The sequence below is a fragment of the Hyperolius riggenbachi genome, chromosome 3 (genome assembly GCF_040937935.1).
Source record: "Hyperolius riggenbachi isolate aHypRig1 chromosome 3, aHypRig1.pri, whole genome shotgun sequence".
NCBI classification, from domain to species: domain Eukaryota; kingdom Metazoa; phylum Chordata; class Amphibia; order Anura; family Hyperoliidae; genus Hyperolius; species Hyperolius riggenbachi.
In genome coordinates this window covers 351549490-351563962 of record NC_090648.1, presented here as the reverse complement: position 1 = coordinate 351563962, position 14473 = coordinate 351549490, and the positions used below count along the sequence as shown (strand labels likewise).

Genomic DNA, 14473 nt, shown 5'->3' with positions numbered 1-14473 from the left:
TGCATTTCTGTCAGGAATTAGGAGTCAAAAGCGGTACATTTTTTTTCGTTAATTTTAGGCCTCCGATTTTAAAGTCTTAACTCACCAAAATACATCCGAATAAAAGTGTGGTAGACATTCTGCATATAAATAAAAGTCAGGAACACAAAATTGTTGAAGTAAATAAATTTATCAATAATCTGAAATAAAACTGTACAAATAAGGCAGCAGATTATGCAGTATGTACATATATACTCCTAATACACCTCCCGTGTGTGGTATATTTTAAAGCAAGGAATTGCACACAGGGCAACATCACAGTCTGGACAGTAGAATCGTGATTCTTTCCTGATTCTTTTCCCCTTCTCATCGCTTTTGCTGCAGCACACATGACATGTCCTAGTTGGGGCATTTTTTTGGGGAGTTGGTGGAATGTATTCCATAAAATGGCGGCCAGTGAGGCGCTCCGGATTTACCACATAAGAGGCACGGCGTCCAACTCTGGCATCCGATGCAGTCTGGTACCTTAGACAGATACATTCGCACAGTTTCCAGATGAAATCAGCGTGCGTCACTGGCCTGTCACTTCCCTGCTTGTGCAGAATGTATGCATTCCAAATGCTTTGTTCCAGTAGGTGCCGGAAAATCTTCTTGTAATACTTTTTCTGCTGTTTCCTGACAGCAGGATAAAAGGTCACCGCCTGGTCAGCTTTGTCCACACCACCCATGGTGTGGTTATAGTCCACCACGACCTGCGGTTTTACCATATCTTTTCCTCCTCTCGTTCTGGTGGGGACAGTGGAGGTGTCGTGAACAGTAGAGAGGAGACAGACGTCTTTTTTGTCCCGCCACCGGAGGGCTAACATCTTCCCTTTCTGCCAAGCAGCTATGTCCCCAGTCTTCAGCTTCTGCTTGGCAAAGGCCGACGGCATCTCCCTCCTGTTAGCCCTAACAGTGCCATAGGTGTCAGTCTTATGCTTTATAAGAATCTCAGACAGTTCAGGGGAGGTATAGAAATTATCTGTGGTGAGACAGTAGCCTTTGTCCAACAAAGGCTCCAGAAGGGACAATACAGACGATGTCGCCACTCCAAACTCGCTAAACCTGGGACAAAATTTTGTGCCTTTTCCCGTATACAAAATAGTACTCCAGATGTATCCGGTACTTGACTCGCATAGCGTGTATGACTTGATCCCAAAGCGGGCCCGCTTGGAAGCAATATATTGGAGCCAGCTCAGCCTCCCCTTATAGGCCATCAGGCTCTCGTCCACGCTGATGTCCCTCTGTGGCACATACGTTGTCCTGAAATTTTCCACCACCATCTGGTAGACCTCCCAAATTTTTTTTAGTTTTGGAGCAGGGTGGGTCGACTCCTCAAAAGTTTCATTGTTAGAAAAGTGGAGAAATTTCATTATAAGGGAAAAACGGTACTCGGACATAACTGTACCGAAGAAGGGGGTTGCAATGATCTTATTCGTGCTCCAGTACCATTTCTGCAGGGGCTTCCCCACCACTCCCTGCAGAATGATCAGGCCCAAAAACAGCCAAATATCCGCTGCTGTTACCGGCTCCCAGGTCCTGCTTCTGGAAAAGGGTCCTTGAGGAGTAGCCAATTGTTGGGTCGCATAGCGATTAGTCTCCTCCACTATCCTCTCAATAACCGCCTCCGAGAAGAAAAGCTGCAGGTATGCCAGGGGGTTGCACTCGCACTCCTTCTTCAGGCCAGGCTCCCCAGTAAAAGGGAAACGTGGGGGCGGTGGCGGAGACTGAGAAAGGTCGATGGGGCACCAAACCCGGACATCACTAACGTCGCTGGTGATGGTGTCGCTGTCGCTATCTGGGTCGGATGACAGATCCCCAGGTGCGTCGCTATCACTGGAGTCCGCCAGTGACTGCAGATCGCTGTCCTCCAACTCCGCCAGCGCTTCCACGGTGAGACGTCTTCTGGAGGATGATGCCATAGTAAATCCAGGCAGAGGTCGGTGCAGGCAGCAGGCAAAGAGTAGTCCAAGTCCAGGCAAAAATCGTCAACGGGTAATCAATCAAATCCAGGCAGAAGGCAGAAAGAGTAGTCAAAGTCCAGGCAAAATCAGCAACGGGTAATCAATCAAATCCAATCAGAAGGCAGAAAGAGTAGTCAAAGTCCAGGCAAAATCAGCAACGGGTAATCAATCAAATCCAGGCAGAAGGCAAAAAGAGTAGTCAAAGTCCAGGCAAAAATTGGTAACAGGTAGGCAGAAATCAAGATTAGATAAGCACTCACAGAGATCACAGCCAGCTCCTCTCCAGCTCAACAGCCACAACACCTCAGCAATCCAGGAAGCAAAAGGCAACATTGCATTGGATACAAAATCCCATTGTATCCAATACAATGCTGTTTTGGCCCAATCAGAGGAGTTTATTTTAATTTTTTTTATATACTCCCTCCCTCCCCTCCCCTCCCCTCCCCTGTGACCCTACGCTGCCCCTGTCACTCTGCCGCTGATCGGCTAATTATGGGCTAATTTTGGCCGCCGGGTCCCCAAAGATCAGAGCGGTAAGGGGGACTCCGGCGGCCGGGTGGAAGAAGCCTGGGTCCCGCTGACAAGCGCTGATCGCGCGCGGGACCCAGGGATTGGCTGCAGGCATTTTTTTTTTCAATAGGCTCCCTCCCCGATGATTTCTCGCCGCCCACGACGTCACGACGCACCGCCGATCCTCCCAGCTAATTGGCCGCCAGGTCCCGGAAGATCTGAAGGTAATGCGGACTCCGGCGGCCGGGGGGAAGAAGCCTGGGTCCCGCTGACAAGCGCTGATCGCGCGCGGGACCCAGGAATTCAATGCAGCCATTTATTTTGCTCACACGAGCAGAGCTCGGGCTTACCGCTCCTGACATGTGTCAGCCAGCCCGAGCTCTGCTCGTGAATACCGCCAGGGAGGTTAAAGAACAACTGAAGTAGGAGAGATATGGAGGCTGTCGTGTTTATTTCCTTTTAAACTGCCTGGCGTCCTGTTGATCTTTCACGCATCAGTAGCGTCTGAATCAAACACTTGAAGCCTGCAAGTGGCAAATGCAGTAAATTGACTTGGAGTCCCCTCTCCCAATTAACCGTAAATAATTACTTTTAATTAATATTTCCATGCCAATATCTTCAGAAATATCCTCTGGAGATCATAAGCAGTAAACAACGCCCACACATTTTGTTACATGCCGCCGGCACTTGCTATACGAAAGTATACCAGCCAAGGACAACTCTGAACTCTTCCGCTCACTTCCAACACTCCATGCATCAGCAAGGGCAAAGCAGCTTTTAATTTGATACTGAGATTTCCCATTGTTTTATACACTGACCAATGGGATCTCTCCATTTTAAGAGATCCGGTGGTATGCAAATTGATTTTTTTTTAAAACTATAAGGTCTCTTCGTATCCCCCCCCCCCCCCTTGTTCCCACTCCTCTCCTTAAAGTGAAAAAAAAAATATGATATAATGAATTGTATGTGTAGTACGGATAATTAATAGAACATTAGTAGCAAAGAAAAGAGTCTCATATTTTTATTTTCAGTTATATAGTTTTTTTAACGTTGCATCATTCTTTCAAATTTGTAATTTACAAACCACACTCTGTATTTATAACCACGAAATAGAGCAGTGCTAATGACCCATTGAACTTCCCTGCAGTAAAACCTTATCTGAAGCTGCCTATGGTTATTTGATGTATACGTGCTTCAGAAAACAGGACTGTATTCAACCCAGTGGGTCTAAGAGCTCAGAGAAGTTCTTTTGCATAGATAACAACTGGAGATTCTTAACACTTTCTGTACTGTAAACAATATAAGACTTTTTTGGTTGCTACTAATGTACCAATGTTCTATTTCTTAGCTGTGGTACACATACAATTCAGTATCGCATACGTTTATTTTTGGTAAATCTATCATTTATGGGGCTTTGCTATTAACTGCTAAAGTTGGCAATATTCTTCAATGCAATTTTGCCAAATTTGTGCAGTTAAATCAGGTGTTTTTCAGATCGGCAATGTCCGAATCCGAGCAGCCATATTCAGGTCCAATATAAAGACAACCCAAATTCAAACGCCAACACTCTTTAAGATCATATAATACACATAATAAATAGTATGTAAACGCTAAATGCTACAACTTTAGTAACATTTGCTATTTGTGAGGTCTAGATCAGTCTACAGAATTTATCAGGTGAAGCTCCTGTGAGGAGCCCAAACACCCCCCCCCCCCCCCCACCACCACCTTTAGGCAAAATATTTGAGGACCAATAATGAAAGGTGGACTTGTCACGAGAAAAATATGCATGATGTCATAGCTGACCTGCAAGTGAAAGTGCGGTTTGGATATAATACTAAAATATTCATATGACAATAATACTTTTCAAGTCACTGACCTAGAACAAGCATGCAGATTAGGGAAGTTAAAACATGTTGTAACACACATCTGGATATTTGCTTATAGTGAATATGTATTGTTAGCTAAGATCAGCTTAAAGGATACCCAAGGTGACATGTGACATGATGAGACAGACATGGGTATATACAGTGCCTAGCACACAAATAACTATGCTGTGTTCCTTTTTTTTTTCTTTCTCTGCCTGAAAGAGTTAAATATCAGGTATGTAAGTGGCTGACTCAGTCCTGTCTCAGACAGGAAGTGACTACAGTGTGACCCTCACTGATAAGAAATTCCAACTATAAAACACTTTCCTAGCAGAAAATGGCTTCTGAGAGCAGGGAAGAGATAAAATGGGTCAATAGTTCATACATTTTAGATCTGGCATAGTTCAATGAATGTGTCATTGAGGAAAAACAATAAAACAGTTAAAACGTAAAAAGCAGATTTAAACATAAAATAAAACTGTGGAATATCTTAAAAAGTCATTTTAGGAGAAGGAAGATAGATACAATGTTTGTTTCATTAGTTTATTTTCGCCTCGGGTGTCCTTTATAACAGGGAAAAATATTTTGAAGAAACAATTTCTTTTTGGTTCATTGTATTATACGGTATTATATCATACCAGCTTGTTGTAGATTAGGTTACATGTCAGTTATTTTCTGTGTTCCACTGATATTTCTGTTGCCTGAAGAGTGTTGGCTTCTGTTTAGAAATAATTAAAGCTTCTTTTCAATCCCTACACTTTCTTACATATTTATGTGCCTCTAATTGGACTGAGCCTGCATCTTGGCTGGAAACTTCTCAGTGCAATTTATTTATCTGTCTCAGAGGATTTCTGCTTGTGTTTTTTCAGAATACATAACAGCTCGTTGGTGTGTGGAGGTCCCTGGGGCAGCCTTCTAGCTGCCTCTTTTGTTAAATGCATTAAAAATGGAAATGTCCTATAAGGACACAACTGTGCCAGTATGTGCTGGACGAGCTGCAGGATCTCCCTTGAGTCCAATAAAAGGAGAACACCATGAACTGCCATGCTCTGTATGCTAGGGAGCTAAGTGCTAATGACCAAGATAAAGCGGGTGACCAGAAATTACAAGGAACGAGCCAATGTATCATTCGTAGTGCCATCTGAATGTCCTGGGATTAATGCTAACATAAAAATCATCTCAACTAATTTTTGCCTTTGAAATCCAGGTCAAGTACAAGTAGTTAATCTATGGAGGTGCAGAATTTGGATGATTTTGAAAATTTGCATCTACTCAATAGAGATGGCTCGAACCTCCGATTTTAGGTTCGCGAACCTCGAAAGCGAACTTCCGAAAAAGTTTGCGAACCTGCAAACTTTGTGAACCGCAATAGACTGTAATGGACAGGCGAGCTTTCAAACTTCAAACACTAATTCTGGCCACAAAAGTGATGGAAAAGATGTTTCAAGGGGTCTAACACCTGGAGGGGGGCATGGCGGAGTGGGATACATGCCAAAAGTCCCAGGGAAAATTACAGATTTGACGCAGAGCAGGGTTTTAAGGGCAGAAATCACATTGCATGCTAAATTGGAGGCATAAATTGCTTTAAAACATCTTGCATGTGTATACATCAATCAGGTACCTTAATTGGTGTACTGCTTCACACTGACAGACCAAACTCACTGTGTAACGCACCTCAAACAGCTGTATGTGTAGTGATGGCCGTGCTGGACTGGTGTGCACCATGGCGAGACTGCAGCCGATGGCGGTTTCCAAGCCCATATGGTCGGGCTGAGGTAGCTCAATGACAGAACAACAGTGAATGAGTGTCCAGCTGATCGAATTTGGTCTGTCCACCACAATGAAGCAACGACCTTATTATCTTGGGTCAGGTGTGCCCCCCAACACACTCATATAGCCGGCCAGGCACGTGCACAGGGGGGTGCTCTGGGTGCCCAGGCACCCCCCTTTTTAAAATCTTCAAAAAAGGCCCCTCGCGTAAGCGTAATTTTTCGCGTAATTTTCGCATTGCACCGGTTATTACGAAATTAATGCGTATGGTCATGCTCCCGAAGCGGAAAAGTTGACGCATGTATCAATGTTAGGTAGCCGCCGACTTTAAGGGTTAATAGCAAAGCCCCCTTAAATGCTAAGAGCCTCAAATTTGGAGAATATATTAAGGAGATCAGGAGGAATAAGAGGAAATTTTTTTTTTCAAAAAGACCTTATAGTTTTTGAGAAACTTGATGTTAAAGTTTCAAAGGAAAAATGTAAACATTTAAAAACCCGCCGACTTTAACGGTTAATAGCAAAGCCTGCTTAAAGTTTAGGAACACCAAATTCCCAGGGTATATTAAGGGGAACAGTGGGAATAAGAGGAAAAAAATTTTTTCAAAAAGACCTTATAGTTTTTGAGAAAATCGATTTTTAAGTTTCAAGGGCGAAAATGTCTTTTAAATGCGGAAAATGTCAGTTTTTTTTGCACAGGTAACAATAGTGTTTTATTTTCATAGATTCCCCCAAGTGGGAAGAGTTTTACTTACTTCGTTCTGAGTGTGGGAAATATAAAAAAAAACGACGTAGGGTCCCCCCTCCCAGACCTCTTTAACCCCTTGTCCCCCATGCAGACTGGGATAGCCAGAATGCGGAGCACCGGCCGCGTGGGGCTCCGCACCCTGACTATACCAGCCCGCATGGTCCATGGATTGGGGGGTCTCGGAAGGGGAGGGGCAGCCAAGCTTTCCCCTCCCCCTCCAAGCCCTTGTCCAATCCAAGGACAAGGGGCTCTTCTCCACCTCCGATGGGCGGTGGAGGTGGAGGCCGCGATTTCCTGGGGGGGAGGTTCATGGTGGAATCTGGGAGTCCCCTTTAAAAAGGGGTCCCCCAGATGCCCACCCCCCCTCCCAGGAGAAATGAGTATAGAGGTACTTGTACCCCTTACCCATTTCCTTTAAGAGTTAAAAGTAAATAAACACACAAACACTTAGAAAAAGTATTTTAATTGAACAAAAAACATAACCACGAAAAAAGTCCTTTAATATTCTTAATTAACCATTAATACTTACCTGTCCCTTTAAATAAATGATCCCTCGAAATAGCCTCGGAAATGTTCTATCAGTTACAATGTAACAAAGTTATTACAATGTAACAACTTTGTTACATTGTAACTACGCCGCACCCGACGCCACTCGCCGCTCAGCCGCCGCATACGCGTCCGTGCAGGACGCTAAGTCCCCGCAGCTCCCGCTGTCCACCCCGCCCACATCTGTCACCCACATGTCACCCACATGTGGGTGACATGTGGGTGACATGTGGGAGAGGCGGGGAGGGCAGCGGAGCCGGCGGGGACTTAGCGTCCTGCACGGTCCCGACAGAGCTCTGAGCTATATAGCTCAGAGCTCTCTAAAGCATCTTTGTATTTGGGCTCCAAGGAGCCCCATTGGTCCTTAGCAGACCAATGGGGTTCCTTCAAATCAGAAGGAACCCCATTGGTCTGCTAAGGACCAATGGGGCTCCTTGGAGCCCAAATACAAAGATGCTTTCGAGAGCTCTGAGCTATAGCTCAGAGCTCTGTCGGGTCCTGCAGCACAGACGCGGAGGCGGCGGCGGCGGTGAGTGACGTCGGGTGCGGCGTAGTTACAATGTAACAAAGTTGTTACATTGTAATAACTTTATTACATTGTAACTGATAGAACATTTCCGAGGATATTGCGTGGGATCATTTATTTAAAGGGACAGGTAAGTATTAATGGTTAATTGAGAATATTAAAGGACTTTTTTCGTGGTTATGTTTTTTGTTCAATTAAAATACTTTTTCTATGTGTTTGTGTGTTTATTTACTTTTAACTCTTAAAGGAAATGGGTAAGGGGTACTACAAGTACCTCTATACTCATTTCTCCTGGGAGGGGGGTGGGCATCTGGGGGACCCTTTTTTAAAGGGGACTCCCAGATGCCACCATGAACCCCTCCCCAGGAAATCGCGGCCTCCACCTCCACCGCCCATCGGAGGTGGAGAAGAGCCCCTTGTCCTTGGATTGGACAAGGGCTCGGAGGGGGAGGGGAAAGCTTGGCTGCCCCTCCCCTTCCGAGACCCCCCAATCCATGGACCATGCGGGCTGGTATAGTCAGGGTGCGGAGCCCCACGCGGCCGGTGCTCCGCATTCTGGCTATCCCAGCCTGCATGGGGGACAAGGGGTTAAAGAGGTCTGGGAGGGGGGACCCCACGTCGTTTTTTTTTTATATTTCCCACACTCAGAACGAAGTAAGTAAAACTCTTCCCACTTGGGGGAATCTATGAAAATAATACACTATTGTTACCTGTGCAAAAAAAACTGACATTTTCCGCATTTAAAAGACATTTTTGCCCTTGAAACTTAAAAATCGATTTTCTCAAAAACTATAAGGTCTTTTTGAAAAAAAAAATTTTCCTCTTATTCCCACTGATCCCCTTAATATACCCTAGGAATTTGGTGTTCCTAAACTTTAAAGGGATACTGTAGGGGGTCGGGGGAAAATGAGCTGAACTTACCCGGGGCTTCTAATGGTCCCCCGCAGACATCCTGTGCCCGCGCAGCCACTCCCCAATGCTCCGGCCCCGCCTCCGGTTCACTTCTGGAATTTCTGACTTTAAAGTCAGAAAACCACTGCGCCTGCGTTGCCGGGTCCTCGATCCCGCTGATGTCATCAAGAGCGCACAGCGCAGGCCCAGTATAGTCTGTGTCTGCGCAGTACACTCCTGGTGACATCAGCGGGAGCGAGGACACGGCAACACAGGCGCAGTGGTTTTCTGACTTTAAAGTCAGAAATTCCAGAAGTGAACCGGAGGCGGGGCCGGAGCATTGGGGAGTGGCTGCGCCAACACAGGATGTCAGCAGGGGACCATTAGAAGCCCCGGGTAAGTTCAGCTCATTTTCCCCCGACCCCCCTACAGTATCCCTTTAAGCAGGCTTTGCTATTAACCGTTAAAGTCGGCGGGTTTTTAAATGTATACATTTTTACTTTGAAACTTTAACATCGATTTTCTCAAAAACTATAAGGTCTTTTTGAAAAAAAAAAAATTTCCTCTTATTCCTCCTGATCTCCCTAATATATTCTCCAAATTTGAGGCTCTTAGCATTTAAGGGGGCTTTGCTATTAACCCTTAAAGTCGGCGGCTTTTTTATATTATACGGAGCGTTACGGTTTAACGCGAAATTACGGTAGCGTTTAATGCGAAATTACGGCATGACCGAAACGCGAAATTTCGCGTTGAAAATTACGCTTACGGTATTTTCAATTACGATTTTAATGGCAATTTCGCTACGCTAATTTCGCATCGTAATCGCAAATTTCGCATGCGTAATTATAGTAATGCGAAATTACGAAAATTTCAGCTCAACTCTACTCCTGTCCCCTGCAGCACCCACAGGTACCTCCCATACCAAAAGCAGCACCTACAGTGACCTCTCCCATTGCCAGCGCCCATAGTGGCCTCTCCCAACATCCAGCATCCACTCCCTCCTCCAGTAACCACACTGACTTCTCCCAGCACCCACAGTGACCCCTACCCTCCCTTAGCAGCAACTATGCCATTTATTGCAGCACCTATAGTGACCTCCCACCCCCAGCACCCACACTGACTTTTACCTCCCTTAGCAGCAACTATGCCATTCAATGCAGCACCCATAGTGACCTCCCACCCCCTGCACCCACAATGACCTCTACCTCCCGAGACCCACAGTGATCTCCCCCAAGGGACCCACAGCTACCTCCCTTTCCTCTAGCACCCATACTGACCTCTATCTTCCACAGCACCCACAGTTACTTCTCCCCCCAGGACCCACAGTGACCTACCCTTCCCCCATCAACCACACTTACCTCTACCTCCCCTAGCAGCAACTATGCCATTCATAGCAGTACCCACAGTGATCTCCCACCCACTGCACCCACAGCAATCCCACCAATATTCAGCACCCACATTACAATCAACCAGTAACCCCCACTATAGCAAGCACCCAGTACTTGCACCAAGCACCCTGCACCCAATACTCACATCCGGCCTCAATATGGTACTTAGTACTTGCATCAAACACCCAATACCTGCACCCCTTCACCCTATAGCTGGCACCCAGTAATCACACCCACATGGCACAGTACTTGCACCCAGCTCCAACATGGAACTCACTACTCACACCTGCACACCGCCTTCACATGGCACCCACTATCTGCACTCACATAACTAGTACTAGCACCCAAAGTACCTGCACTCAGAACCCACATGACACACAATGCCCACCCAGTGCAGGCATGGCACCAAGTATTTGCACCTATGTGATACCCAGTACCTGCACCCAACACCCACATGTTTCATCTGCAGTAGTTACAGTTGCACTAAGCCTCCACTTGGTGCCCAGCACCCACACCAAGCACTCACATATGACATCCAGTACTTGCACCCAGAACTTACAAGGGACTGAGTACCTGCAATCAACACCTACATGATGGTTGATACACACCCATACAGCCAGAATCCACATGACACCCTGTGCCAGCACCCAGAACCCACATTGCACCCAGCATCTGCCTTTAGCACCCACATGACAACAAATACCCCACTAGCCAGCACCCATCACCCATATGTCACCATGTACAAAAAAAGGAATTATTGCTCACTCCCAGTACCCACTTGGCACTCAGTATTTGCACCTAAGACCCACATACCCCCATAATCAACACCCACATGGCACAGTACTCACGTGTCACCAAGTTCCAAAGCCATTATATGCACCTAGTACCTGTCCATGGCCAGCACCCAAATAACACCCAGTACCCATCCTTGGTCAGAACCCGTATGAGACTCAGTACTCTCCCATGGCACACAACCAGACCACACATGGCACTCCCTACTCACTCATGTCCAACACTCACATGGCTCCCTGTACCAATTAGCACTCACATGGCACCCACTATTGTTTATCACCGTCTGCTACTCATTCAGCGCCCAATACTGCATAGCACCCACTGCAAACAAACACCCAATACAAACTGGACCTTGGTACCCAAAGCAGCTTGACACAGACTTTGGCATCTTGGCACCCACTGCAACTTAGCACAAAGTGAACCTTTGCGTCTTACCATCTACTGCATCTGGGCACCCACTGCACCTTGGCACTTACTGCAGTTTTGCATCTTTTAATGCTTAGCAACCACTGCATATTGGTAACCACTTATTTGCCTGAAAAGAGGCTTGGGTGCTGATCAAGAGGGACAGAGGTCCCAGTAATGAAAGGTGAGTCTGCCTAATACTGCTATAAAAGGTGTGTGTGTGTGTGTGGGGGGGGGGGGGTGTTAAGACTGCCTTATGCTTTCTGGAGAGGGGGTATTACATACACAATTTAGCACGATTTATCGATTTAAAATTTGAACACCACACCTTGAGGATCCTCTGCATGGCCCTGCCCCTTCATGCAGCACCCACACTGACCTCTACTTTTCCCATCAGCCACCCCTTCCCCTCATAGCTGGCACCTAGTACTCACACTCACATGACACCAAGTATCTGCACCCAGGCTTAAAATTGCACCCAGTACTCACACCTGCACACAGCTTCCACATGGCCCCCACTATCTGCACCAAGCACCCACTTAACCCGTACCCACACCCAAAGTACCCGCATTTAAAACCCATGTGATGCCCAAAGCCCACCCATAGCCAGCACCCAGTACAGGCATGGCGCCAAGTATTCGCACCCATGTCACATCCAGTACCTTTACCCAGCACCCACATGACATCGAGTACCTACACCCAGCACCCACATGACATCGAGTACATGCACCCAGATCTTACATGGCACTAAGTATTTGCAATCAACAACCTGCATGACACTCGATACCCAACCAGAGCCAGAACCCACATGACACTCAGCACTGACACCCAGAACTCACATGGCACTAAGTACTTGCAATCCACATGACACTCAGCACTGACACCCAGAACTCACATGGCACTAAGTACTTGCAATCGACACCGGCATGGCACTCGATACCCAACCATAGCCAAAACCCACATGACACTCAGTACTTACACCTAGAACCCACATGGCACCCATCTGCATTCAGCAGCATGACAATCAATACCCCCCCCCCCACAGCCAGAAACAAGGTGGAGGGGGGGCATGCGGGGGAAGGCATTGCCAGGCCCCTTTTTTAAATTTGAGCACCCCCCACTTAAGGACCCTCTGCACGGCCCTGTAGCCGGCCATTGCTTCATTGTGATACGCAAGCCCCTTCACTGCAGCAAGGTAACGATCATGAAGGGGAATTGAAAGATGTACATGCCTTTTGCTTTGTTGTTGCAGCCACAGTGCAGCCAGAAAAATTAGGCAGGCATGTACACGCACCAGAAAACAATTTTTATTGTGTTTGTTAGCGGCCGCTGCTAGCAGTCCTGGACCCTGTTGGTGGTGGCGGAGAAGGAAGTCAAGCGGCCTGCAGGTAGAGATGCTGTGTGGGGACTGGGGACCGACTTAGTCTTGGGGCAGGCAGTCACACGGCATGCAGGCAGAAATGTAATGTGTGTGGGCACCGACTTAGTTTTCGGGCAGGCCTGACCGTGCTTTGCAGACTAGGCATCCATGGTCAGATGGACCCTTGACCCAACGCTGTGTGCCAGAGATGACACCACTTGCCTTTCAACATCACGGTACAGTTTGGGTATCGCCTTAATTTGTATTCACCGTCATTCACTCCCTGCAACATTAGTCACCCAGGCTTATTTAAACATATGGATGTTGCTGGTTCATTGCAAGAGAACCCAGACACATGAATCTGTCTGGATAAGTCTGATCTTGTTTTTCAATATTCTTATCCTTGTTTTGCTGTGTTTCCTGTGTAAGAAGAGCAGTAAAACATGTGATAGTCTCATTGGTGTCTAGCCAAAAAGGCCCTACAGTATGTGAATTTTTCCATTTTTTTATGCGATAGGGATATCAGATTGTAGGGCTCTGTTCGCAGCGGGGTGTTGCACCGCATATCCAGTAAAAGCAGGATCCCAAAGCAATAGAGGGTGGAAGTCGCACTGCACATTTTATGTGCAGTGCAAACCATAAAGTATATACAAAGTATGCTTCACTGCACCTGTCAACATTATGCTGTACCGCACTGCATGCACCGCATCCTGCCTATGGATCGCACTGCACTGCTGACACACCGATGTAAACATACCATTGCAATACAAATATGTTATCAATGCAATTACCGTATATACTCGCATATAAGCCGACCCGCATATAAGCCGACCCCCCAACTTTTACCTGAAAAACCAGGGAAAAATGATTGACCCCCATATAGGCCGGGGGTAGGAAATGCTGGATTGATGCAGGCCGCATGATCCCCCAGTGTCTCCCAGTATAGCTAGTATAGTGCCCAGTATTGGTAGGTAGTGCCCCAGTATAGCTAGTATAGTGCCCAGTTTAGCTAGTATAGTGCCCAGTATAGCGCCCAGTATAGCCAGTATAGTGCCCAGTATAGCCAGTATAGTGCCCAGTATAGGTAGGTAGTGTCCAGTATAGCTAGTATAGTGCCCAGTATAGCTAGTATAGTGCCCAGTATAGTGACCAGTATAGCTAGTATAGTGCCCCAGTATAGCTAGTATAGTGCCCCAGTATAGCTAGTATAATGCCCAGTATAGCTAGTAAAGTGCCCAGTTTAGCTAGTATAGTGCCCAGTATAGCTAATATAGTGCCCAGTATAGGTAGGTAGTGCCCCAGTATAGCTAGTATAGTGCCCAGTATAGCTAGTATAGTGCCCAGTATAGGTAGGTATTGCCCCAGTATAGCTAGTATAGTGCCCAGTATAGGTAGGTAGTGGCCAGTATAGTGCCCAGTATAGGTAGGTAGTGGCCAGTATAGCTCCCCGCTGCTATTACCTGTTTAGGCAGCGGCTTCCTCTTTCCCGGCGCTTCCTCTTCCCCGCTCTCATGCGCGTATGAAGTGATCACAGCAGCGTGCCCGGCGCTGCTGCTGTGACGATGCAGGGGGCAGGAAAGAGTGTGGCTTCCTGTAACGGCGATATGTATAGCCGTTACCAGGGGAACCGCTCTTTCCTGCCCCCTGCATCGTCACAACAGCAGCGCCGGGCGCGCTGCTGTGATCACTT

General features: G+C 46.8%; 1 protein-coding gene across 1 annotated transcript; it reads right to left on the bottom strand.

The window, feature by feature from the left end:
* Positions 1-236: 236 nt before the first annotated feature.
* Positions 237-1940, bottom strand: LOC137562335 (piggyBac transposable element-derived protein 4-like). The gene has a single exon (XM_068273670.1). It carries the CDS (start codon positions 1938-1940, stop codon positions 237-239), a length of 1704 nt encoding a protein of 567 aa, XP_068129771.1.
* Between the last annotated feature and the right edge of the window lie 12533 nt (positions 1941-14473).

Excerpts from the sequence above, each read along its gene's own strand:
- LOC137562335 (XM_068273670.1), bottom strand. The coding sequence starts at position 1,940 with ATGGCATCATCCTCCAGAAGACGTCTCACCGTGGAAGCGCTGGCGGAG.